Here is a 24,376-nt window from a genome sequence, read left to right on the forward strand (position 1 = left end):
CAGTTGGTGCCCTTTGCTCCGTCTGTAGGACCGTGTGTGCATCAGTGCACGCGTGCAGCTCCCAGCACAGAGCGCGGCCTCCAATAGGATTTAATACAAATGAATGCTGAAGTGCTGTCGTCTCCGTGCCTCCCTCAGTCTTCCCTCCCTTGCTGCTTCTCACCCTACTTTGTTCAGCGGCCTTGAGATAATTCATCAGCTTTTTCTCAAGGGAAATCTTTACACTTCTCAGCCTAAGAGCAGGTATGAGCTCTGTTAAGACAGCAAGTGCAGCGTGTGACAACACTTGCTGGCATGAGCTAGCCTGGGATTCAGCAGCAAGCCAGGTGTGCCCTCCAAGCCTGAATCTTGCCTCTTTTGTTCTTGCAGTTGTCTGGGCTGCTTTTAGAAAGAGAATTCAGAATCTGAACCATTCCTTATTTATTTACTTGGTAACAGGTCTGGGCTGGTGTTTGGGGATTGAGGAGGAGGTGGCAGGGCGTGCGTGTGCATGTCTTGTGGGGATTGAGTTGAGGCTGTAATTGCATTATTAAAGGGAATCCAATTGTTAGGGGATGAAGCCAGTTTCACTTTCCTGGCAGGAAGGAAATCTGAGCTCTTGGATCAGTGCAGCGTGTGATGTTCGGTGGTGCTTCCTCTGTCGATCTGATCCTCAAATCTGATCACGCCTCTCGTCGCAGTTGTTTTAATTAAACTCAGAGGAATTCTGCACAATGTGCTGCAAGATTAACATTTTGTTTAATTAGAAACACTCGGCAGTAGTGGTTGTACCAGGCCTCCCCCAGCACACATGCACACGCACATAGACGCACACACTGCGGATTAATTGGTTCATGAAATTAACGGGCGCGGGTCTGAGCCAGGTGGAGTAGCATCGCCAGGGAGCAGGATAAAAGCAGTAATCAATAATGATGTCATCTGCAGCCAATGCGGCAGCAGCTCTGCAGCTCCTTAACAACACACCACCGCCTGGTTAAATGGGAGAAGGGAAGACAAGACGTTAAAAGCCTGGCTGAAAGCTGTGCAAAGGCAAAGCAACTCCCCAAGCCCTCCAGCCTTGAGCTCCCTCTGGGGAGGGGCTGGGCCTTTGCAGCACGCATGATCTGCAAAAGCAAATGCTGTTTGGAGGCTGCTGCAAAGCCTGAGCACAGCCTGGTGAAAGTGAGACCTCAAAGGTTTGGATCAGTCCTTGGTTAGAGGTGTTTGAGTCTCTATTTGGGAGTTAATACCTGGTTTTGAGGCATTTCAGATGCACCAAAATAATTCAGCTGTATAAAGGAGCAAAATTTGTCCGTGCTGTGAAACCCTTATTACTTTTGCAGCAATGTGGTGGTATGTGTTTTTGTTTGTGGTCAGGTTCCTGTGATGTATGAGGAGAAGATATTTCACTCTCCATCAAATCAGCAGTTGTCAGAGAAGGAAACTGCCCATTTTTAAACATGCAAGGAGGTCGTGACAAAGATTATGGGGGAAGCTCTGGTGTTTTACATTAGTTATCACAGATTAGTCAACGCTGGTTAGGATTGCACTCCTCACCCTCATTAGTGAAGGTGAAGGCAGGGCTGAGAGGCAGCAGGGAGCTCTGCTGAGCCTGGCTGCGTGGTTCTGGTGCTGCATCCTCTTCTTCTATGGCAGCAGCATCCAATAAAGCTGAACATCACACCCTGTCTGACAGCACTTGGCTCTCTGTTGCTCTGTGTGTCCCCTCTGGTAACTACAGCTGGATGATATTTTCCTCTCCTTTCCCTCCTCGTTTCCACTGTGTTTTTGACATTCCTTTTCATGTAGTCACTTTTATTATTGCTCTTGCGCAGTTTGTTTTGCACTGTGGAGTTTGGAGGGGAAGGAAGAATTATTCCTTTCAGATGTGACTGTATGTGCTGTACTCTGCAGCACAGGGCTCTGTGCCATATGTATGCACAGCTTCTGTTGTACGAGCAAGTATGTGCAAGTCGCTTACCTAGGGGAGGGATGCACTGCAAGACCTGGAGAGACCTTGAGGTGATTGTACCAATGCCCCAAAGCTTTTTAGACTCAGATATTGTATTTAACTAAAACTTTTTTTGTGGTTCATTAGGATACTTACACATTATGGACAGGAGGGTAAGCTTGACTGCGTGACATGTCTTCACAGGCCGTCTATGGGTCATTTGCAGTAGCCCTTTCTTGAATCTTACTGCACAGAGAACTGGGCAGCAGTTCTGCCTGACTGCCATTTGTGGCGTGTTCCATTGATCAGCCCCTACAGCTGCCCTGCTGTGTGTAACCGCTGTGTTTTCTTCTCTCCCAACAGAGGACCAGTTACCTCCCGGCTTCCCAAACATTGACATGGGGCCCCAGCTGAAAGTGGTGGAGCGGACACGAACAGCCACGATGCTCTGTGCAGCCAGTGGGAACCCAGACCCAGAGATCACCTGGTTTAAAGATTTCCTGCCTGTCGACCCGAGCACGAGCAATGGGAGAATAAAGCAGCTGAGATCAGGTGAGGTCTCTGTGTGAGATCAGAGAATCAGGGTATAGATAGATATAGCTGTGAAGGGAATGCTCAGAGTTTTCTGAATCAGAGGAGGGGGGCCTATAAGCATCAGCCTCACTGGTGTGGATTGGGTCGTTTGCTTTTCTTCACTTTTGGGATTCATATTCTTACTAAGAAAATGACTGGGGCCTTTTCCCCTGCACCCCATCTTCCTGCCCTTCCCTGTTATAAAGGAAAGCACAAAGGGAAGCTGGTTCTCATGCAGGAGATGCTGCAACTAGTCTTTTCACCTCAGTTACGATGTTATTGCAGTGAGGGGAAACTGGAAATTGGAGAAGGGCTGTGGGTTTCCTCCTTAGTCCGAGAGCTGGGGAAAAAAGCACTACGACATGTTAGACCACACACACCTGGTATAAGGCCTGCAGCTGTGGAAGCAGAATCCTGCTGGTGTAAATGGTGCCTGTCAGAGCTGGTATGAAGAGCAGCTCTTGCAGGATCTCTCTGGCATCACATCCCTGCAGTCACTGCTGGAGAGCAGTTACGAGCATTGAGTGACCCCTCGGTGCTCAGTGGCAGTGCAGTGGAGTGGATTTCCATGAACAGATGTACCCCAGCTCCGTGGCTCTTGTCAGTTCTCCATCTTTCCCCATCTGCTTGTCCATCTGCTTCTTTTGTTTATGTTTGTTGTTTTTGTGTGTCAACGTGACATCTCCTAATAATATCCATGTTTCAGGAGCTGTTTGTGTAGTTGTTAAGTGTCCTGGTTCACAGTGTGAGTGTGTATATGCTGACATACAAGGAGGGCACAGGTGGATTTCTTTTTGAATGCTTCTGATAAAGTAATTTCTCAACTTAAAAGAAAATCCACACAAAACCCACCCTGCTTTCTTGCTGATAAATGCGATGATGAAACAAGCTGTGGAGGTTCTGCTTATGGACAAAAACTACCCCAAGGAGGTTTGGACCAACTGCTCTGACCCCGCCTGGAGAAAACAAGCCTTTGTCGTTGGACCCAGCAGGAATCTACACAAAGATCTGTAATTCTGCAGCCACCAGTTTGGCTCAGTATAGTTCCAGTTCAGCATAGCTTTTATACACCTGCATAAATGCTTCCTTATTCAGTGAAGCAAACTAACAAGCAGATATTTAAGCCGCTTTGTTAGAATTAGAATGGATTGATGAGTCCCACAAACACAGATGAGGTTGACCTCTCTGTTTTATTGTAACAGCTGAGTCAAATGCAAATAAAAAAAATCACTCAGCATAAATAATGAGACGTAAACTGGAATTATATCATGCTCTGTGACCATGAGCTGAAGTGTGAGTAATGCACAGGCAGATTATTTTTAATACATTTATCATCTTGCTAGAATGCCTTTATACTCCTCAACTGGTTTTGATCTGATGTTTTCCTTAAAGCCACCTGAATGCTGCATTTTTACTTCAGTGAATTGGTTTGCCTCTGAGGGAACCCTTGACCTTTCTGATAAATCTGAAGATGCCTGCTGAAAATTAATCCCATTTACAGCTTCTTTGAATTAGTAAACTGATGAAGCATCCCCGCTGTCCTCTGGGACAGAAACCTATTGCTTCCGTGAAAGGAGTGCAGGTGCCTGTTCATGCTGGAAGACTGAAAGTCAAGGTTCTGAGTCATTGTCCTACTTCATCTACTTGTAGGGCTTTCCAAAACTTGCATGTTCTGTGATGCAACGGCCTGTGGAAGTGGAAAACATTAACATCAGGGTCATCCTCACCAAGGCAAAGGAGATTTCAAGTGTGTTTGTAACCTGCGTGCGATGTGCACGGTGCTGCCTGTCGGAGAGCTGATGATGCGATTGCTGCTGATGTCAAGACTTAATTTAATACGTTTACCTTTGCAGAAAACAAGCTTTGCTGCCCAGAGCGTAGCAGTAGCTCACGTTAGGGCACTGGATGCTTCAGGACACTGCTAATGAGCTTCAGTGTCTTCCACACACAGGTCAGCAGCGTCATTCCAACCCAGCCTCTGGGAAATTACAATTACAGCTGACTCAACGGGTGTTGGACAAGCCCTTTGTGAAAGGGAGCACAGAGAGGAGGAGCAACCCCTGCACTAAATGGGAGCTTTGTCTCTGCACTGGGTGCTAACAGACTTAGCACAGAAGCCAGCAGCTGTGCTGTCTCTGAAGACTTGGCTGTGGGGTGCTCCCTGATGGAGATGGGCAGAGGGACATACGTCAGGACAAGGCAGGACAGGACAGCCACGCAGGTTCTGCCTTGCAGAGGACGGCAACCATGGCACATTATTACAGAGGGTGTTCAGAAGTAGGCAGGGTGTTAAGGCCTGGTACAGGAGTTAGTGGCAAACATGCAAATTAGCTCATTAGAGAGTAGGAATGAAATGTCACACGCAGAGCTCTCAAAGTTGGGCAGCCATGTCCAGATTTAGTTCTTGTCTATATTAAAACAGCCGAGTGCTTCACTGGCAATGCAGATGGCCCTCTGAGGTTACAGCTGTTATGTTCATGTCATCCCGTGGTCCCGTCTGCGTTCAGAGTCTGCAGTAGAACTAAGAAACAGGTAATGATGTTGTTAGCCATGCAGCTTTCCTCCAGCCGTTGGTCCTCCCTCCATCTCCAGACACTCCTTCCAAGCAACTGGGAGTCTGTTAACATTTGATCACTCAGACAGAATCAAAAGCTAAATTGTCAGTCAAAGAAAAATGGGAAAAAGCTCTGTCTGGCCACCTGTTCCCCTCAGTCTTACACCGGCATCTCAACCTTACCGACCCAGCCTGTCTGTGAGTTTAAGTGTTCTCAGTGGTGGACGACAAATGGATGCTTCTGCCTGACGACAGGAGCGTTTTGTGAGCAGAAGGCAATGTCCTCTGCTCAGCCGTGCCACCTATGGGGGACAGCGGGAGGCGCTCAGCAGTTGGCTTTTTACATCGTAGGAGCCCTAAAACCTTTTGTGTCTTTTGTGTTGTCTTCTGCTTTCTAAATAAGTGCCTCTAACAAACTTAATTTTTTTTCTTTTTTTGTCTTTTTTTCACTATTTTTTACATTCAGAGACCTTTGGTAAGTTTGTTCAATTAAAAAAAAAACAACAACAAAACAAAACAAAAATCCAAAGCTAAACGAAATCCCCAAACCTGCTGATGTCCAGATCTGTAACCCTCACCTTTAAACTAATTCCTCTGTAACAGCTTTCTGAGAGGCATGCCATGCATTTCTTCTACTAACTCTTTCAGTAGGGATCTTCTGCCCTCTTAATAATTTCTGCAGGGGTATTGCAGGCTACAAAAAGAATAATAACAATCCTAATTAATAAATCTGTATAAAGAGGTAACAGCTAAATACGAACCTCCTAACATTGGATAGATTTTTTTTTGTAACTTAGCAACAGTTGTCCTGGAATTCCCCAAACACACAATAGCTTGTACCCTGGCCCTGTGATAATTGTGTTCACACCTGCAGGAGGTCCTGGAGTTTCACATCTAACAGCGTTATTGGCTTTTTTGGAAGGGAGAGGTGAGGGTGCAGCATTTCCAAACGGAAGCTGTTTGTCACTGGAGGTTGGAAAAGCACCCTGTCCACGTCAGCTCTGTCCCCTGAGAAGCCCACAGCCTTCCGCTCTTGTGCCATGTCCCCTTTTGTTATTAGAGATGGAGCGATTGCAGCTGTCACCCAGGATCCAGCATTTTAAAACTGCAGAAGACCCTTGATGGTTGCTTGCTTGTTTAGAATAGAAAAGCTCTCTCCAGCCCTCAGGAGAGGAGCACGGTACACACATGTTCTCACACGTGGTCTGACAGAAGGTGGGGATGTGTTTTCTGTCATTGCCATGGCAATGGTGACTTTCCTCCTCTCCCTGTTTTGAAGGCTTACAGAATCGTGGGCAGCTTGCTGTGTGGGAAGAGTCAGAGAAAGGGATGGTGGAAGAGCAGATCCCATCCTCTCTGGCCCAGGGAGACGCCTGCGCGTGGAGTTCTGCCTGGCACCATCTCGGTCCCAGGGCCGGGTGCCTTTTGCCTCTGCTGCTTGATGCTGTGCTGGCTGTCTGGGCTTGTGCAGCCTTAACGTTTCTCCCAAACAAACAGATTTCCTGTTCCCAGGGGCCTGCAGAAGGCAAAATGAATATTTTGCATAGCCAACTTTCCACCTGGGAGGTCGGCATCCATGGGAACTCTTCCTCTGTTTTCCTGCAAAGCTGGTGCTCTTATTCTGCCCCAATCCCTTTCTAGCCTCATCCTACTCCCTTAAATTGAATACGAAGGTGGTTAGATGTGAAACTCCAGTAGTGAAAATCTACCATCTGTGTCCCAGCCACCAACGCAAACTACTTCTCTTAAGAGTTACTTGATCTCGCTTTGGTTGAAATTCTGTCACCTCTGTCCCAGCCGTGGGCCATCTCACGAACCGTGTTTTGCTTCTCACCTCTGTGCCCCAAATGCCACAGTCAGAATTGGAAGCATCGCAGCAGCATTGCTTGGCTCTCCAAGAGCTGCCAGCAGCCTGTTTCCAGGGACAGCACTGATGTTTAGATGGAACAGGGAATAACCAGCCTACGGTAACACGAGGCAGTTCTGCCACTATCTCTTCTATATTGCACAGCCCAAACTCCCAGCACGTTCCTCCTGCCCTTTGTAGTGTGCCTTTGCAGGAAGTTGCCAAGCCTGGCGAGGCCAACAGAGCATTATAGCAGTGGGTGCTGCCGGGGTTTCTTCCCCTCTCAACCCGCTTCCCATTAGCCTTGTTCCAGATTTGTGCCACAGATGGCAGATTTTCACTCCACTTTTGAGACAGAAGGATTGGAGGCTGTTTTTATTTCCACTGAGTTGATCTATAACCCTTTGCTGCTTTGTCTCTCGCTTTTTCAAACCTTCCTGCCGGCTCCTGTGTGGAGATCTGCCCAAATTCACGCTCCCCCACCTCTTTCTCTTTCAAGCGCTGTCTCTCCAACCTTTGTCCTGATAGCTAACTGGCCTGCTTTATTAACCTTAGCTAGTTCCTAACCCTAACTAGATGCTAACTTTTCTCTAGCAAGTAACCTAACCTCTTAACTAGAAGCTGAGTATACCTAGAATCTAATATCCTAACACTATAATACCTCTCTTCCCTCATCTCCTTTGAAAAATAAAGACAAACTATAATCAGTGTCTGTATATTTTTTACCTTCTATCCTGAAAATGGAGGACTGAGCCGCAGCACAAGAAGGATGAGCAGGGCTGAGCGCTGCGGGGAGGGCTGTGGCTCAGGCAGGCTGACATGTGGGACGCCTGGGCTCTGCCTGCCTCTGCCATTGACCTCCCTGTCACCGCGGGCACATTGCTTCGCCTCAACCTCGGTTTCCCCATCTGTAGAGAGGGGAACGTAATTCTCGCTGGGGGAGAGGACAGTGTGCAGGCTGCAGTTTGTCCAGTAATGCACAGTACGTGCCCTGGCTGCAGAACGACAGCAGTGTTACTGTCACGGAGAAACTGTTGTGCTTTCCCCAAGTAAGAGGCAATATTCGGAACTGCGGAATCTGCTCTGTTCTCAGGATTGAGGTAAAAAAAGCAAAGCAGTCAACCTCCCTTTTTTAATAAGCTTTGTGACGAGTTTGAATGCCACTGTGAGTAAAAGGACCTGCCGTGTTTTCAAAGGAAGATGGTTTCAACCTCCAGAGGTCAAACGGGGTCACAGTGATTTTGCTGCCATGTGGGCTGTGCTGTGGTTCACGGCCACGAAGTCACCACCTCTCATCTGTGGGACCTGCCCAGGCAGAATGCTCATGTCAGGCACTGGAGACAACTGGAGGGGGTTTGAACAAAAATAACCCGAGGGATGCAGTCAGCAGGCAAGCAGAGCAGGGCTCTTCTCTCCAAAAATACCCTCTCCCACACTGGTGTTAGGGATGCTTCTAGAACAGTGGCATGAGTACCCCTTGCGGGTAGTAGTGCAGTAGTAGCACAACTTTATTTAATGTGGAGCATCTGGCTTCAATGTCTGTGCTGAGCCACTGAAAGATAACTGAAGGTCCTGATAAGGACATGCATTGAATTCTTCGCACATCTGTGCCAAAAGCTTAAGTTTGGAACTGGGAATTCTCTGGCAGAGCTGGGATCAGACCTGCAACTCTAAATATGATGCAGGGTACCTGGATGTCCTTTTCCTGACTTGGCTGACACCAACTTAATGCTGTCCCCTTTCCCCTAGGGTGATGAAGGTGTGCAGGTTCATCACACATTCTGCAAATAACAAACAGTAATGTTAGCTGAGAGCTTGAAGACTTTCTTTCCATTCTTACCAGTAAAATGGAGCCAGCCTCAAAGAGCTTCCAAGATAAGTGCCATGGAGGCTCTGCAAACAGCCAGCTGAATTGGACTGCTTTATAAAGGGCATCCCCGCCTTGAGTACCTGAACCCTCTTCAGTCTGTCCCTCTAATTTGAGATGAGATAGTACAGGAAGTTTCCTACTGGGAACTGTCTTCCTTGACTCAGGTCCTTTTCCCACAGGCAATCCAGGTGTTGGGGCTTTTGCAGTCTTTTCACTTCTTTTCTTTGTTTCCTTTGCAGAAGGTACACCGATCCGAGGTAAGACACCCCCCACCACTCACTCACCCACTCTCCAAACACTTCTCTCCACTCAGTTCCTGTTTCATTGACCTGTACTCGATCCAGATTCTTGTTGTTGTGTTATGTTCTCTTGTCCCGCTTCACCTTTGAATATTTATTTCTTTTTTTATACCTGTCTTTATTTTATATATGGTTCTGATGTCTGTTTCTGTTTGCTGGGTGCACTCGGTAATACTGGTACTGTTATTTTAATGACATCTCAGGCTCTACTGCCTCAGATTTATGGCAGAGTTTTAAGAACTAATCTCTCCAGGACTGCAAAGGGCTGAAGATCGTCTTGGGCAGTAAATGCTATCAAAGATTGGTAAACAGCGCCTCTCTTAATTGGTGCACAGTGCTCCTGAGCCATTGACTGCAGTGCAAGTTCTCCAGTCCTTTGCTCAGGAAGATCTTTAGCACTTCCCATCACCTTGGCTTCAGGGCCATCTTCCCCCTCCTCTCCACACTCTCACCCTTAGGTTATTCTGGGAGAGATACCCATGGTAAGTAGCTTTTGCACTGTATCATTAGCAGAGCCCAAAAGAGCTCAAGTTGTCAATGAAAGCCAGCAGGAGGAGCATGCACACACTTTGGAACCTTGCTTTAGCACCGGCAAGTTTAAAAGTCTGTGATTCTATGTTGGTAAAAGCAGTACCAGGTGCTGTAGGTGAGCACGTCTTCTCTGTTGGCTCCTGGCAGTTGATTGCAGTGTAACATCCATTCACCAGCAATGCTGTGGTGGTCAGGAGGAGGGATTAGGTCCTCATCCCTGCAGTACAGCCATGCTGCAGTTCAGTGCTGCTCCTTCTCTGCGCTGTGCTTTCGCCCCATTGTACTCTGCGCGAGCAGCAGTTGTGGGCACACAGAAGTTTTGCCTGGAACCAGCTGAAATTATCACAGCTTTGTCCAAACAAACAGAAGTTCCTGGGAAGGTTCATATGGCAGATGATGCTCGAGCATCAGTTCAGTGTGAAAAATGCTCAGGTGATGTTTCAGTGTGAAGCTTCAGCATTTGGTTTCTCACTCCTCTCATACCGAAATACCCTCAGGATCTTTTGAAATTACTTCAGCACGATTTAGCTCTTTGGGTTTCTTTGTGCTGTTGGGTTGTTTTTTTGTTAATTCTCTCTGTCCTGCCTTTGGGAGCTCCCAGACTCAGTGGGTCTGGGTGGGAGCTGCACTTTCACACCCCATTGCTGTCAGAAGCACTCGCAGCCATGTGGCTCCCCACGCAGCATCCTGCTGTACCCTGCACACACACAACATGAGCTTCTACAACACATCACTCTGAAGGGGCTGCATCTGTACCCGGCTTGAGATGTTATCATTAATATTAGATCTGGAATTGTTTTTTTTCCTGTTATTGCTTTTTCCAAGGATGGGAGTTAAGATTCTCAGCTCATGTGAGCTCTGCCCATTTCTGTAGTATAATCATGTACTCCTAATACATAAAACATTTGATAGCTTGATGAATTATTTATGTTGTATGTATTCTAACTGAAGTTTTGCAGGAGTGAAGCCCTTTGAGGTAAATGAGGCCGTTTTCTTCCATGTAGTTTAATGTTGTATATACGTGCATGTCTGCTTACGGGGGTGTTCAGTTTGGGCTCCCGGTATATTCCTGTCAACTCCAATAATTCATGGGTGTAAGAAAACATTGTAATCCTTTCTGGCCCAGTCAGCGTAGGCCTAACATGCAGTTTGAAAAATATTCATTAGCAGTAATGTGATTTTCACACTTTATCTCCTGTGAGATTCCTCAGAGTCACAAATTGAGGCACAGAACATTGGTAAGAGTGCTCCATGGTGCTGGACGGTGGGTGACAGTCCCACCGTCCCTGCGGTCGCTTCTTCAGCTGGAGCAGTGGAAGCTGAATGTCTTCTGACAGATTCCTGGGGATTGCAGTAATACGGATTACTGAAGCTGATTTCATGAGCTCTGGTGCAGAATGTCTGCATTGCAGAAGTTACAACAGTTGGTATTTCTGCTGATTAGTTCAGTACAGGGTGACACTCATCCAGAGGCGGGTGTGAGGTTTCCCCTTCCTGCTGGCCATGTCCAGCTGTAACATGGAGCACAGGCAGGAGCTGATCCTGGCAGGGCTATTCCTTTCCCATCCCAAGACCCCCACAGCGTTCCAGTGCACGTTTGCCCAAGGGGAGGAGAAAGCAACACTGACACTCCTTCTGCCTCTAAAAACAAGGTGGTGATGACTGTGTGTGCTGCGGTCTCCCTCTCTCCTGCCAGGTGGCCTGCAGATCGAAAGCAGTGAGGAGACGGACCAGGGGAAGTACGAATGCGTCGCCAGCAACAGCGCAGGAGTGCGCTACTCCTCACCTGCAAACCTTTACGTGAGAGGTAGGGAGCACGTCGGCCCGCAGTGCTGGCAGATACCGCCCTCCCCGTGGCCGTCCTTTGTCCCCAGCGCTCTGATTTGCTCCTGTGCTGAGCACAGGGAAGGCGCTGGCGCTGCTGCTCGGACCCCTGCAGTGCACTGCTGAGCTCGTGGGGCAGTCCTGGTGTACCTTGAGTTCCTCCCTGCTGCTGGGGGATCTGGTCAGCAACTCAGAGCTGCAGAGCAGCGGTACAAGGCTGTGTCACCCACTAGAAGCCGAGTGCAATATAGACCAGTGGACCCAAGAATCTGCCAGCATCCGCCCAAAGGGGAGCACCCAGCTTTGGCTGCAGAGACCATAATCCCCTTTCCTCACTAAGAATCCCCACTGGCTGGAAGTGGGAAGGTCTCGGTTCTGCTGATGTGGGTGTGAGAGGAGGGGGGAGTCCTCAGTCCCCCTGCCAGACCCTTTCTCCCCAGGACCTTCCCAGGTTGCAGCAGGAGGGGTCTTCCCCACTCCCTGCTTATGATCCAGCCTGTTTTCCTTTTGCCGGCAATACTTTGTCACTGATTCCTTGGGTGTGAGTGCTGCCACAGGCACAGCCACACAGAGGGTGGAGGTGGCCAGCAGACATCTCTGCCATCAGTGGCAGATCCCTTTGCCCCAATCACTGGGAACAGACAACAGGCCCTGCTGCGTGCCCCCTCAATGTACTCCCACCCAGGGGGCAGTTGCCTTTCTGCTTTCTTTGTTATCCTATTTTAGTCTGTCTCACCTGTAACATTTCGTGTATGGATTTGGTTTAAAATCTTTCCAGAGCAAAACTTTTGATAATGAGAGAGCAGGACCAGTCCTTCCCACTTAAAAAGAAAAAGAAAAATACCATTGGGAGGAGAAAAAAAAAGCAAAATTCCATCCCAGCAAACTGTTCCCATTTCCATCCCATCGGCAGAGGAAGCGCTGCCCACCCCCACCCCCGTTCCCTGCAGCCCCGTGCAGAGCTGCACTCCCGTTCTCTGTCTCTCTCTCTCTCTCACGTCTGACACTCACGAAATCACATGCACATGGAGAGAAGGCTTTTAATAATTCCACGTTTCCCAGCTACATTTTTAAACAGACTTTTATGGCCATCTGGGAAACTGCATTTTGAAATCTGCCCTGTCGCTTGGGCCCTGAAATGCTGCTTTTTTTGGGATGCAAATCCAGATTGACATTCAGGGCAATTCCTGATAGTAACCTGAGCAGTATGGATCTGATGCTCACGCAGGGCAGAAAGCTGGAATGTTTGGGGTTCTTTTTCTCAAACAAACAAACAATAACAAACAAAGCAAAGAAAGATCAAAACAGAAAGGTGGGGATTTTTCCTTATTCTTTTCTTCCCAAATCTCCTCCACCTTTCTGGCCGCTCGGAGCCCTCCCGCAGACATGGCTGCGGATGGGGCTGTCCCTGCGGGGTGCAGGCAGCTCAGCAGGTGCTTCTCATGCTGTTTAATTCCTTGTTCCTTGTCTGTTATTATTGTGGAAAGGTAACAGATCTCTGCAGCGGGTTCTGCATTGGTGGGAGGGAACATTCACGCGCCTTTTTTCTTCCCGTTTTTTTTTGTTTTGAAAGAGTCTCCAACACTCCCGCGTTCCCAATTGCCTTGTTTCTCCCGTAGCACGCTTGTCTCTCTAGAACACCCGGGATAGGAGTTGTAAGTTTGAATACTGCGAGGAAATGTTTCGCTTTGGGTTTCCTTTTCTCCTTCTAATGATTTCCTTTTCCTCACTCAGAGCCGGGTTGGGGCGGGGGGAGCGCGGGGCAGCGGGGCTGTGTGTGGGCTGAGTGCTCTGCAGGCCCCATGGCAGCCCCCGCTGCCCCCCAGCAGCTCCGTGGGTCGGCGTCCATCGGCCTGGATGGTTCTGGGCCAGGACTTGCAGAGCTCGCCTGCTGTGGCCTGGCTGGATGGGAGGGGGAAGGCAGGAAGGCGAGGAAGGAGGGTCGTTACTATCTTCATTTTTTTTTCTCCTTTCTTTTTGTTTTGGTTAAGAGAAAAAAAAAAAAAAGAAAAAAAAAAGAAAAACAGCGATCAGTTTGCAGCTGACAGCCTTGAGAAGGCCTTTTTTTACTCTCTCTGTGTTTCCCCTATTTTTCTCTTCTCCTCATGTCATTGTGTTCCGCATCAAACCCCCTTAACATCCCTCAGAGCTACGAGAAGGTTGGTGTGGTTTTTTTCTTTTTTACTTTCTTTACCCACATTTTTACATTCTTAAGAGAAAATTAAAAAAAAAAAAAAAAAAAGAAAATTAAAAAACATATATATATTTTAAAAAAATTTAAAAAAAAATAAAAAGAGAAAAAGCAAGAAATCTTTAAGATGAGCGAGACCCGCTGTTCCCGGGTCTTGCGGAGATGAGTTGAGTTGCATTGTGGGCCTCTATGCATCCTTTGGTAATGTTGCTGAGTTCTTGCACTTTCTGTCGTCATGGTTACCTTGCCGTGTGGACATTGGGCCTGATGCATGATAGGAGAATGTAACAATCTTCTTTGCATGCCACTTTTTAAATTAATTATGGATTATTTTTTTCTGTATATAAGTATGTATCGGTTGGTTTTGTTTTGTTGGTTTTTTTTTTGTTTGGTTTGTCTTTTTTGTTTGTTTCTGTTTTTCCTTTTCTATTATTCTGATTGATTTAAAGTGGATTTACAGTTACTTTCTGAGTCGTTCGTTCTGTTGGGTTGGTTTTTTTTTTGCTTTCTCTTGGTTTCCCGTTTCAGTTCTGGTTGGTTATGCTGTGCTCTAGTTGATTCCAAACGCATTGTGAGAAGCCAGTGTTCCTGCCCCCCACCCCCAGTGGTAACCGAACCCCCAGTCCTCAGCAGGAAGGGGTCACACAGCTCTAACGCCTGTCCGTGGAAGCACTGCTGTTGGGGACAACCTTTGTTGTGAGGGGAGGGAGGGACCTGGGAAGTGGAAAAGATGGTCGGAGGGCAGAACATGTGCCAGCTGTGCCCTGGGAGAGGGTGGCTGCCCCCCAGTGCCTGGACAGCCCAGCCCCACTTTGCAGAGCTCACTGAGGGCTGGAGGATGGAGCTTCCTCCCTGCCCGGCCACATGCAGGTGTCTGCCCTCCCAGCACAGCCCACCTATCTCTGACGGCTTTGCCTCTCCCTGCTGGCCCTTCTCATTCCCTGACACTGGGCCGTTTTGGGCACCTCAAAAAGCAGCCAGCACGGCGAGCTCCAAAACACCACTTCCAGATAAACAGAGCCCTCCTTTGGAGAGGAGCATGGAAAGAGAAATGCAGCAGCAGTAGACACGAACGATGCTGCAGGGGCACATCTGGCAGCTGCATTCCTATTGTAAACAGCAGTAAGAAATCTGACAAGTTATATTCAAGCTGAAAATGCCTCTTTTCCCTCTTCTCATCTCCCTGTTTATCCCCATTAAGCTTCTGTTGCCTCCCATGTGTGCAACCTGAGTGGGCGAGCCACATGGGATAGTAAACAGGTGGGTTTCCGCAGTGTGTTAGTTGTACCTCTGGTGCTTGGTGCTTTTGCCCTGTGCAGAATTGAATGCCCTTCCATCCCTGTTTATGCGTTTCCCTCCACCCATCAGTCCTCACTACTCAATAATCTACCAAAGGAGTGGCTTTCCTAGTGAACAGGTATTAAAGCTGTGTGATTTTTGAGAAATCCAGTGCAGTACTGACACAGTATCTGTCTCTCTCTTCTTCTGTCTTTCTCTTTCTCTCTGTCTTTCTTTCTCTTTTTCTTAAAATACTGAGATTTCAGTGCTCGGACCCTCAGTACTGGTATTTTCCCCCCCTCCTTCAAGTCTCTCCCCTTCCCCCATAGGTACCACGGTACCTCTCTGAAATGCTGCACTGTTGATCATGTCTTTTAGAGCAGCCAGCTGTGGCTCTTCTAACTTTGCCTAATGCCAACAACAACCAAAAGACATCTCCCAGCCCCAGCGTTAAAGAAAAAAAGATATGCTCTGTTTGAAAAGAGTAAGAGGGAAAGGACAGTATTTGAAATAAGGTGTTCCCTTCCCACCTCCCTCCTGCCTGGGACTAAAAGGTGTTAATCACCACTAATCACGGGATTTTCCTTCATGAATAGGAGTTTGAGTTTCAGGATTAGGATTTTAAAAAGGGATTTATACGCCGTTGATTTTTGTATTTGTTTATTTTATCTTTTATGAAATATCTCCAACGTGCCCTAATTGCACTGCTGCTGCTAGAATCACCTTTGGTCTGAGGAAGGTCTTAAGATTAAAATCTTCCTTAAGGGCCAATAAAAGCAATAATAACAGCAGCCGTGGTCTTGAAAGTGTTGGCCAACGGTTTCCACTGTTTGTTGTTATGGATCAGATCGTGTCACAGTCCAAAATAACAGTCTGCTAGCAGGGAATTTCCAAGCTCAAAATGCAGAAGCATCTTCATGGAGAGCCACAGAAGCAGATCAGAAGTGGGAGGGAGGAGTTGTGCCAGCAGCTCAGGCCATTGGGAAGTTTCTGTGTAAGCCAGATGCCCAGATTTCACCTGCAGGCAGCGTAAAGGAGGGCTCAGCTGTGGTGGGAAATCAGCACTTCTAAAGGTGGGACGCTGGTTTGTATGGGAGCTGTACAGCTCATCTGGCCTTCAGACGGACGTGTTGCTCTGTATGCCCAGGGACAGGGATGCCGTCAGACTTTGGCCCCTGGTGATTGCAGGGAAGGATTGATGGGAAGTCCTGTGTAACAAGGAGCGTCTTTCTTGCTGGTGGGGTTTGGAGCCTGCTGTCTCTCCTTGCACAGGGATAGGGCTGGTGGAGCTCAGTGGCCTTCTTTCACTTGGGGCACAAGGAAGCCTTTTTGGCACTTTGAGTCTTGTCCAGAAGAGCTGAGATGCTCACTGCTCTCCGATGGGTGAAACCAGACTCGGAACCCAGCAGTGTTTTTCTGCAGGCTCCAGTGAATCACCCAGGCCATATCCCAGAGAGGTCCCATAGTGCTTGTCCAAGGTCTGTGGCCACAGCTGTTTTGCTCCCTTGAAATGGAGCAGTTTGTAGCTCCCATCTAACTGAGAGCTTTAAGCTCTCACGTCTGTGTTGCTTTGATCCCCCAATACCCAGCTGCATGTAAGGACCATCCCTGCGTGCTCTCCCTTACTACAGATGGGAGGAGGAAGGAACAGAGCACCGCGCTGTGGTCTGTGCTTCAGCAACCTCTGCAGAGCTGCTGCTGGTACCGGGCAAATGGCCGTGGTTGAATTTACCAGAACTCAAAACGCTGCCCAATTTCACACAGCAGTGACCTGTCGGGAGTTATAAAAGGCAGCAGTTGTGGTGCTGGAAGGATAATCCCTTTTCCCCTCTGCTCAAGATTCTGGTTGCCGTGTTCTTTTCAAGCACAGAGGTTTTGTAATGGTTCAGCAGGCATTTAAAGCAGCACAGTGCTTGGGCTGCGCTTCCGCTGCTGCTGCTGCTGGAGTCAAGCATGGTGCTCGTGCACCCAGAAGCAGTTCTGCAGCCGGGTTCCTGCTGAGAGCATTTCCAGTATTTTTCAGGGCCCTCTGGAAAACCTCAACTCATTTGGAGGCTGAAGATGAAACCAGGCCAGGGGTAAACACATCAGAGCAAAACTAGTTCAATTCAATTAAAATAAAACCCACAGAAAACGAAGAAATAGCTTTCATAGGACCTCAGGAAATACGGCTTCAAAATGTATTAAAATGTGACTAATTTAAGGAGTAATGTAGCCCTTAGCCCGCTCCTGGGTTAAGTTCAGCTCATATAATTTTACCATTAAAGCAGAGTTGCTGTTTATGGAGCTCCCTCCATAAACAAGTGGGACAGCTGCTAAGCTGTTTAACTCTCGGTACCTTTTAGAGATTAGAAGGAAATAATTTCAGTTGCTCTATAGATTTCACAAATGTGCACAAAGTCCATACAGTCAATGATATCTTAAAACAGAGGAATTGGAATTCCTTTTTAGCTTTGCATTAGTCAGTTCCTTAATGGGAAAGGAGGGAGGCAGAACCCCCATTTGTACAGCTGCCCCTGCGGGGCTGGTTTCCAGGTTCTGGAGTTCAGAGAGGGGTTCATTTGGTGACAGTTTGGGTCACGTTGGCACTTCCACAGGTGGGGGAGCGCCCTGTCTGTGTTTGGGGTGTCCTCAGCTCTGAAACTGCGGTTCCAAACCAAACCAACAAATCTGCTGTGTTTCTGCAGAAGGATTTCTCAAGGGTATCAGGAAACAGATACAAAAAGCCACCACCCAAAAAAGCAAATCAAAACTATATATGTATATATCTATGTATATCTCTATAGAGGGCACTTTGCAGGAACACTGTGCTGTACTGATCTCGAAATCTCTGCCTGCCTGTGTCTCTTACACCTTTTGCATCGCTGTTCTCTTTGTTTTAGGGGAAAAAAATTAGATTACACCTTGTCAAATTAAAGTAACAAAAATAACGCAGCAAAGCCTCTGTTTAGTTTTATGGATCTCCTTGAAAAACAATTCGGTTCTGATTGTTTTATATTAAAAGGAAAAAAAAAAAGAGAGAAAAAGAAAAAAGAATTGCAAAAGACCAGAGATACTCAGCCAGCCTGTCACTCAAATCATGCGTGTTTTTAAGGGAAAATAACACCGATTGGGAAGGTAATGGATTTCCTCTAGACCAATTCCAAGCCTTGGTCTCATTCTTTATTTATCTACCTATTGACTTATTTATTTTTATTTACCATGAAGGAAATCAGGAGGGAGGTGGGCGCATGGACGGAAGTATCTCTTCCTCTGGAGGGACTGAGGTCGGAAATCCAAACCCATGCAGCATCTCACTGTGCGGTGATTTTGGAATTGGAATGGGAGTGGGAGAGGAAGGGCGGCTGCAGCACAGCCCAGGGCAGGGACACACCACCTTTTGGGAGGGGAGGACAGGTGTAATCTAAGCTTCACTAATAATGTAGAGGCTGCACATTATTTTGGCACCCTTTCCCCTACCCCTCCTCATTTTGGAGCAAGACGGAATGACTCCTGTCTCACCAAAATGGCCAATAATGTCCGCCTTCTCACCTCATTTGGAGCAGCAGCTTGCTGAGTGTCAAAATGTTTAATACCATTTGGTTTTGTTTGGTGCTTTCAACCACTCACTTCACTTTCTTTTCTTTCCTTTTTTTCAATTAATTTCTTCTTTAATATATAAAGTATGTTTATCTTTTGGTTGGTTTTTAACGTGAATCGGGGTTTGAAGCGGTGGGATCTGGTGTAGTACATTCTCTTTTCCCCACTTCGCTCCTCCTCCAACATTTTTCTCCTTGAGCTGATCTGGAAAGGGCTTAACAAGTGGAACCGGTGGGTGTCCCCAGCATGGGCTGGTTGGTGGTCCTCAGGTTTCTCTCACTAGCAGTGTCCTGGGAACGCATTGTAAGGATGGATTCTGGTGTTGCAAAAGTCAACCCTGGATCTCCCAGTGTCTCTTCTGACCAGGTCTGTAAACCTGTCCTTTCCAAAACCTTTCTCACCTGGGGACCCCAGCTCTTCTAAACAAAATGGTGGGGGGTAACCTGAGTGATGTTGATTGGTACCTTTTTGTGGGAAAGAGTAATGCACCGAAAATGCCACTCACAGAACACAAACCAGGTTAACCTCTCTGTATCGATGATCAGCAACAAAACCAATTGGCTTTAAAAGGCTGTGAAAAGCAATGGATCTGTTCAGTTTCTGCTGAAAACTAACCAGGATCTTCGGGGGGGAGGGGGCATGTTTGCCTGTGTGAAATACCCAGTGGCATAAAACAGAATGAACTGGACTTAGGAAATTTTCCGTGCCTCATAAATCGCTTCTCTGCACTGTTGGAGTTGCATCACAAGCGTCCAGCTCCAGTTCTGATGTTTGGTTCTACCAGCAGTGAGCTGTATCCTTGTTGAAAAAAAGCACCTGAGAGTTTTTTGGCTGTTTGTAAGTGCCTGCTTGTGTGTGTCTATCAGGAGATGTTGCACATGCACATGGAGCATGCACGGGTGTCTGCATGTGAGGTTGGCTTTGTAAAATAGGTTTGACAAAGCTGTCATGGGAACCAAATGTCCCTGAAACTCAGGGCTGAGGTGCATCTTGGCGGCCACAGGAGTTAGGGGCATTGGTCTGGCTGCATCCTCAGAGTCTGATGGGAGAGAAGAGAAGCACATGGTGGTGTTGGTGACTTCTGCCATTGTGGTGGCACTTGGGCTATTTTTAATGTGAATTCTGCACAACAGCAGATATTGCCTTCAGAAGTGCTGCTGTCTCCAGGTTAGAAGTCTGCTCTGTGCCCCTGTAAGGCAGTAAATGAGAGCTAGTGGAAAAACAGGCTGAAGTTCTGTAAGAGCAAGGAGCTGCCCTGCTCCAGAAGTGGGATGTTCCTGTCTGAGACATACAGACGGAGCTCAGCCCTCAGAAGGAAGGGAGATGAGATGTGCAATAAATTGCTGGAGTGTGAGAGAAGTGGTCTATAAAGTGGAGCCTTGAGTGCCCCATCACTACTTTTCCATTCCAGAGAGGTCAGTTCTTCCTCTTAGCTTTCCAGTCCTTTGAGTTTTTTGGATGACAAAATAGAAAGATTCATTTCTCTGCATTTTTAGATGGAAAAGAAATCACTTTTTCAGCTACTATGCATGAAACCCAGCTGGAGCCAGAGCTGAAATTGCTCTCAATTCAATCTCTCACTGCATTTCAAGCTTTCTTCCCATCACAACTCTCCTCCTAAGCTCTGACCCAAATGCTGACCCAGAGGTTCTCAGCTTGAGAAGTCTCATGTCAGCAGTCACATCAGAGTGGTATGGCAATTAAATCAAACAGTAACATGGCTCCCAGTGTCCAGAGACGAGCCCTACAAGTATTTCCTGTTACAGTAAATGCTGTTGTCACAGCCCTGAGCCCTGGCAGGGGTGTACCGAGGGACTCACTGACATCTCCAGCCTCAGCTAGCATTGGAATTGTTTTCACATCCCAGGCTGATGTGTGGATGTTTGTACGTTTGTGCACAGGCAGGAGTGCAGCTTCTTTTGACCAGGATGCACAACAGGAATGCTGCTGCCACTTTTGTTCTTGCATTCCTCTGCCTATAACCCTAATCCAAATTCTCCATTTTCACAGAACACGCGGTGTCTTCAGCTGGCACCAGATGTCCTGGCTGCTTCCCATTAGTTAAGTGTGACAAATGCTATTAAAGCAGCCGAGCAGTGAGGCTGCCCCAAAGCCGGCAGAGCTGACCTAAAGCCCTGGGTGCTGCGAGGGTGGTGAGAGTCACTTCCCACATGGAGGTGCATAGGAGGTGGTCTCATGGCTGGGCTCCTGAGCTTGTGTTTTGTGAGTGGCTCTTCCTTTCCCTGCCAAAAAACACACAGACAGCAGCGTGCCCCCTTTCAGACTCCGATTCTCAACACTCCGCCATACATCAAATGATGATTTCCAGTTAATAAATTCTGGTTTGTTCTTCCTTTTTTTTTTTCCTTTTTCCTTTTTTTTCTTTTTTCTTTTTTTTCCCCTTTCCTCTTTGAGTTTGGTTTTATTTCTTTGTGATTAGCCTCAGTTTGAATTAATTGTCTTGTTCTGTTTCCATGACAACTCAGTGTTTGCATCCCACCTGCCGTTGTTTGTTGCTGTTGATGCTGTTTGCTGGCTGGATCTTGTCTGGCGGATGTCTCCCCATTTCTCCTCACCTCTCCCCACCTGCCTCCCCTCTCCAGAAGGTTACATGTCAGCCCTTCCTCAGAAGAGCCATCCCCACCTAGATCTGTCTGCATGTTGACCCCACTTGTTTCTCTTTGAGTTCTCTCCATCTTGTCTCAGACTGTGACCAGTGTGGTCTTCACATGGCTCCATTTTCTGAAACGTGGTACCTCCTGTAACAGACAGTGGAAGGAAGGATGGAGTAGGCAGCAGGGATGTACCTTCGTGTCAAGGGCTAAAAATCCTCCACGTAGGTACGACAGGAGGGAGCAGGAGGCATGTTGCCTGCTCTTGTGAGCCCATTTTGGTGCATGAGGTGCCTGAGCAATGCCATGGTGCTCTCCTTACTCCTTTCTGCGAGCAGAAAGCCATCTTCTAGTGGTAGTGCCAGGTGAGTTCGCAGTCCCCCTCTCTGCACTCAGGTCCCTTCCCCAGCCACATTGCAGGTGGAGACATGCTGTCCATCCCCTTTGCAAATCCCTGCATGCAGGAATTCCCCTCTGACATATCCAGGCTCCTAATGCCTTAAAGCTGGAAGTCTTCTCTTCCTCCCCTCTCTGGTGCTTTTGTACCAGTAACTGCAGAAAAGGATCTGGTAGCATGATGGTGAGAGCACACCTTCCTATGAAGACATCTCCTTGTCTTTTTGTGGGAGGATGTGGAGCTGTATTTGGCTTTCATTTATCAAAACCTCACTAAAAGGAAAACAGCTGCTGTCTCTCCTGGCAGCAGCCTTCCTATTTGAAAGGGTCCCAGTGCTGAGCGGCAGACGGGAGAGTGGGCTGAGAAGTAGACACTTGAAAAGCTAGGGACACCTGAAGGCACTGGGACTCGGGAAGAGAGATTGCAGGCTTAGCTTTGAGTCCTCTGCATTGCTATTGCATGGATGCAGCTGTTGCTAACTTTAGAGAGGTTGCTCAGAGGAGAACATCAGAACAGGAATCTTGCAGGCCTCAGCACTCCTTCTGCCCCTCACTGCCCCTTCCCAAGGGCTGTTCATTGCATGGCTCACTCTCGAGCTGGAAGCATTCCTGCTCCTTTTCTCCCTAGGCTGCTGCTGCTTCTCAGGGTTTGGGTCCTTCTCCCTCTGCTTGTGGGATGGGACTGTGTGCTCAGCTCCCTCCTAGGGCCCTTCTGACTCACCTCCTTCTCCCCTTTGTCCCTTTTCCTGCTTCCCTCAAAGGGGCAGCACCCACCTCGGCCACCCTTAGTTCAGAAAATGGAGCCAAGGAAACCATACCGTCCCCTGCGTCCATGTTCTTACCGTGTCAGGTCTGGAAGCTGCATCCACTTCTCTGCTAAGGAGATGCACAGAACATGTCACTGTTTTCTCAACGTTAAATTTTCATTACCTTGTTTTTCTTATTAATTCTATTCTATTTATTATTCCGCCAGGGCTGAGATGTGACAATGTGAGCCACCACATTGGGTCACATCAGCTAGAAAAGTATGCAGCATTAAAGTGGGTTTCCCCCTCCCCTCCCTCTTTCTCTCTTCTCTCCCTCCCCTCCTGTTCTCTTCCTCGTCTTCTTCTTCCTCTGTCACTCTCTTCCTATCCTGTATCCACCTGGGCATTTGCTAGCGCCCATAAATTCGATTTCTCTGCATTTTCCTCTTTTTCTCTCTATCTCTTTCTCTCTGTCTCTTTCTCTCTGTCTCTTTTTTACCTATTTTGCATGATGTTTGTGACTCTTGAGAGCTGCATCTATCAATGGAACCGTGTCAGATCTTAAAGAGGCTTTGTTAGGGTTTCTATACCCGAAAACCACAAAAATTTCATTAGAGTTTCTCATCTTTTCCACGCTCGTTCTCTCCCCAGGGGGGCGGCTCTCACACTCAACCGCGAGCTAAACTTTTTACCCATTAGGGGCTGTGCCACGTCTCTCCTGGTTACATCCCATGGCTCTCTGCAAGACTTGGCCTTTTGAATGAGGCGAAATCTTGAGAAGTTTCCACCTCCGCGCCCGTCCTCTCCGCCACCACCCGAATGGTTGGGGACATCCTCGGGTCGTGGTGGCGGAGGAGTTGGGTTCCTGCAATGGGGCTGAGCCGACCCCGCGGCTGGGGGGAGCGGGGAGCTGGGGGCCCCCAGCGGAGGAGATTTCCGAGGCTCGCCATGCCAGCTCTGTGCCTGTAAAGATGAGAAATTGCTAATAAATTTTTGTGTATTTATCTGTGCTGTGATGGGTCTAATCTTGATCAATGGAACCCTGTTGCTATGAAATACCGCTTTTATGTCTATATTCTATATATTGTTTGTGAAGTAAACATTTATTTGGAGTTTAATTTTATTGGTTTTTGGTTTTTGATTTTTAGTTTATTTGATTTTCGTTTGTTTTTTTTTTAATGAAGGAAGAAAATAAATAATGACAAACACCATCTATATTTAAATTATCTTTTGCTCTTTTTTCTTTTTCTCCCTTTTCTTCTTTTTTCTTTCTTTTTTTTTTTTTCTTTTTCTTTTTTTCCTTTGTTTTGGTTTTGGTTTCGTTCTGTTTTGTTTTTTTGTTACCTCTGTGCGTCTCGTCCGCAGTTCGGCGTGTGGCCCCTCGCTTCTCCATCCTCCCCGTCAGCCACGAAATCATGCCTGGGGGGAACGTCAACATCACCTGCGTGGCTGTGGGCTCACCCATGCCCTACGTCAAGTGGATGCAGGGAGCAGAGGACCTGACACCTGAAGATGACATGCCCGTGGGCCGCAATGTCCTGGAGCTCACGGATGTCAAGGACTCCGCCAACTACACGTGTGTGGCCATGTCCAGTCTGGGAGTCATAGAAGCCGTTGCTCAGATCACGGTGAAATGTAAGGGAGTGTGAGCACGCCTGCTGAGTGAGTGCGTGGGTCCCCCAACTGTGCATGTCTGCAGGAGCGCAAACACAATGAGTGAGCTGCTGCATTGGTGTGTCCATGTGCAAGGCACATGTTGGATGCATGGTTGTACCTGTGTGTCTGAGCATGTGTGCAAAGCCATTGTGGGCACGCATCGTGTTTGTGCATGTGAGATCTCTGGTTGTGCCTGTGAACCTTCACCAGTGCATGAGTGTGTGTGTCACCCTGGCACTGTGTTGGGATGCGTAAGGAGCTGAGCCTGCTCCTGTCTTTGTGTGCCTGCATGAGGTGAGCCCATGACTGATCTGCTCGTGGTGGATGTGGGATGTGGTCATGCATGAAAAAAAGCTGGTTGTGCATGAATGTGTGTGCATGTGAGTCAGAGCAAAGTGGCTGTATGGGCATGCAGGTGCCTGACTGCATGTATGTACGTCCATTTTGGTACAAGCCTGTATGTACATGTGTATGTGAGCATGAGCAGGAAG

At 47.7% G+C, this 24,376-nt stretch overlaps 1 protein-coding gene across 14 annotated transcripts in view; it reads left to right on the forward strand.

The window, feature by feature from the left end:
* The window catches only part of PTPRS (protein tyrosine phosphatase receptor type S), a 106,470-nt gene that overhangs the window by 38,349 nt on the left and 43,745 nt on the right, over positions 1-24,376 (forward strand). For 7 of the 14 annotated variants that reach the window (XM_015886431.2, XM_015886438.2, XM_015886437.2 and 4 more), the window contains exons 5-10: positions 2,294-2,482; positions 5,524-5,532; positions 9,013-9,030; positions 11,300-11,410; positions 13,575-13,586; positions 23,595-23,864. In XM_015886431.2, coding sequence (XP_015741917.1) covers positions 2,294-2,482; positions 5,524-5,532; positions 9,013-9,030; positions 11,300-11,410; positions 13,575-13,586; positions 23,595-23,864 — 609 coding nt within the window. The remainder of the gene's footprint in view (positions 1-2,293; positions 2,483-5,523; positions 5,533-9,012; positions 9,031-11,299; positions 11,411-13,574; positions 13,587-23,594; positions 23,865-24,376) is intronic. The other 7 variants (XM_015886432.2, XM_015886434.2, XM_032441038.1 and 4 more) reach the window with 3 other exon arrangements.

Source organism: Coturnix japonica, chromosome 28, assembly GCF_001577835.2.
Source record: "Coturnix japonica isolate 7356 chromosome 28, Coturnix japonica 2.1, whole genome shotgun sequence".
Taxonomy (NCBI): domain Eukaryota; kingdom Metazoa; phylum Chordata; class Aves; order Galliformes; family Phasianidae; genus Coturnix; species Coturnix japonica.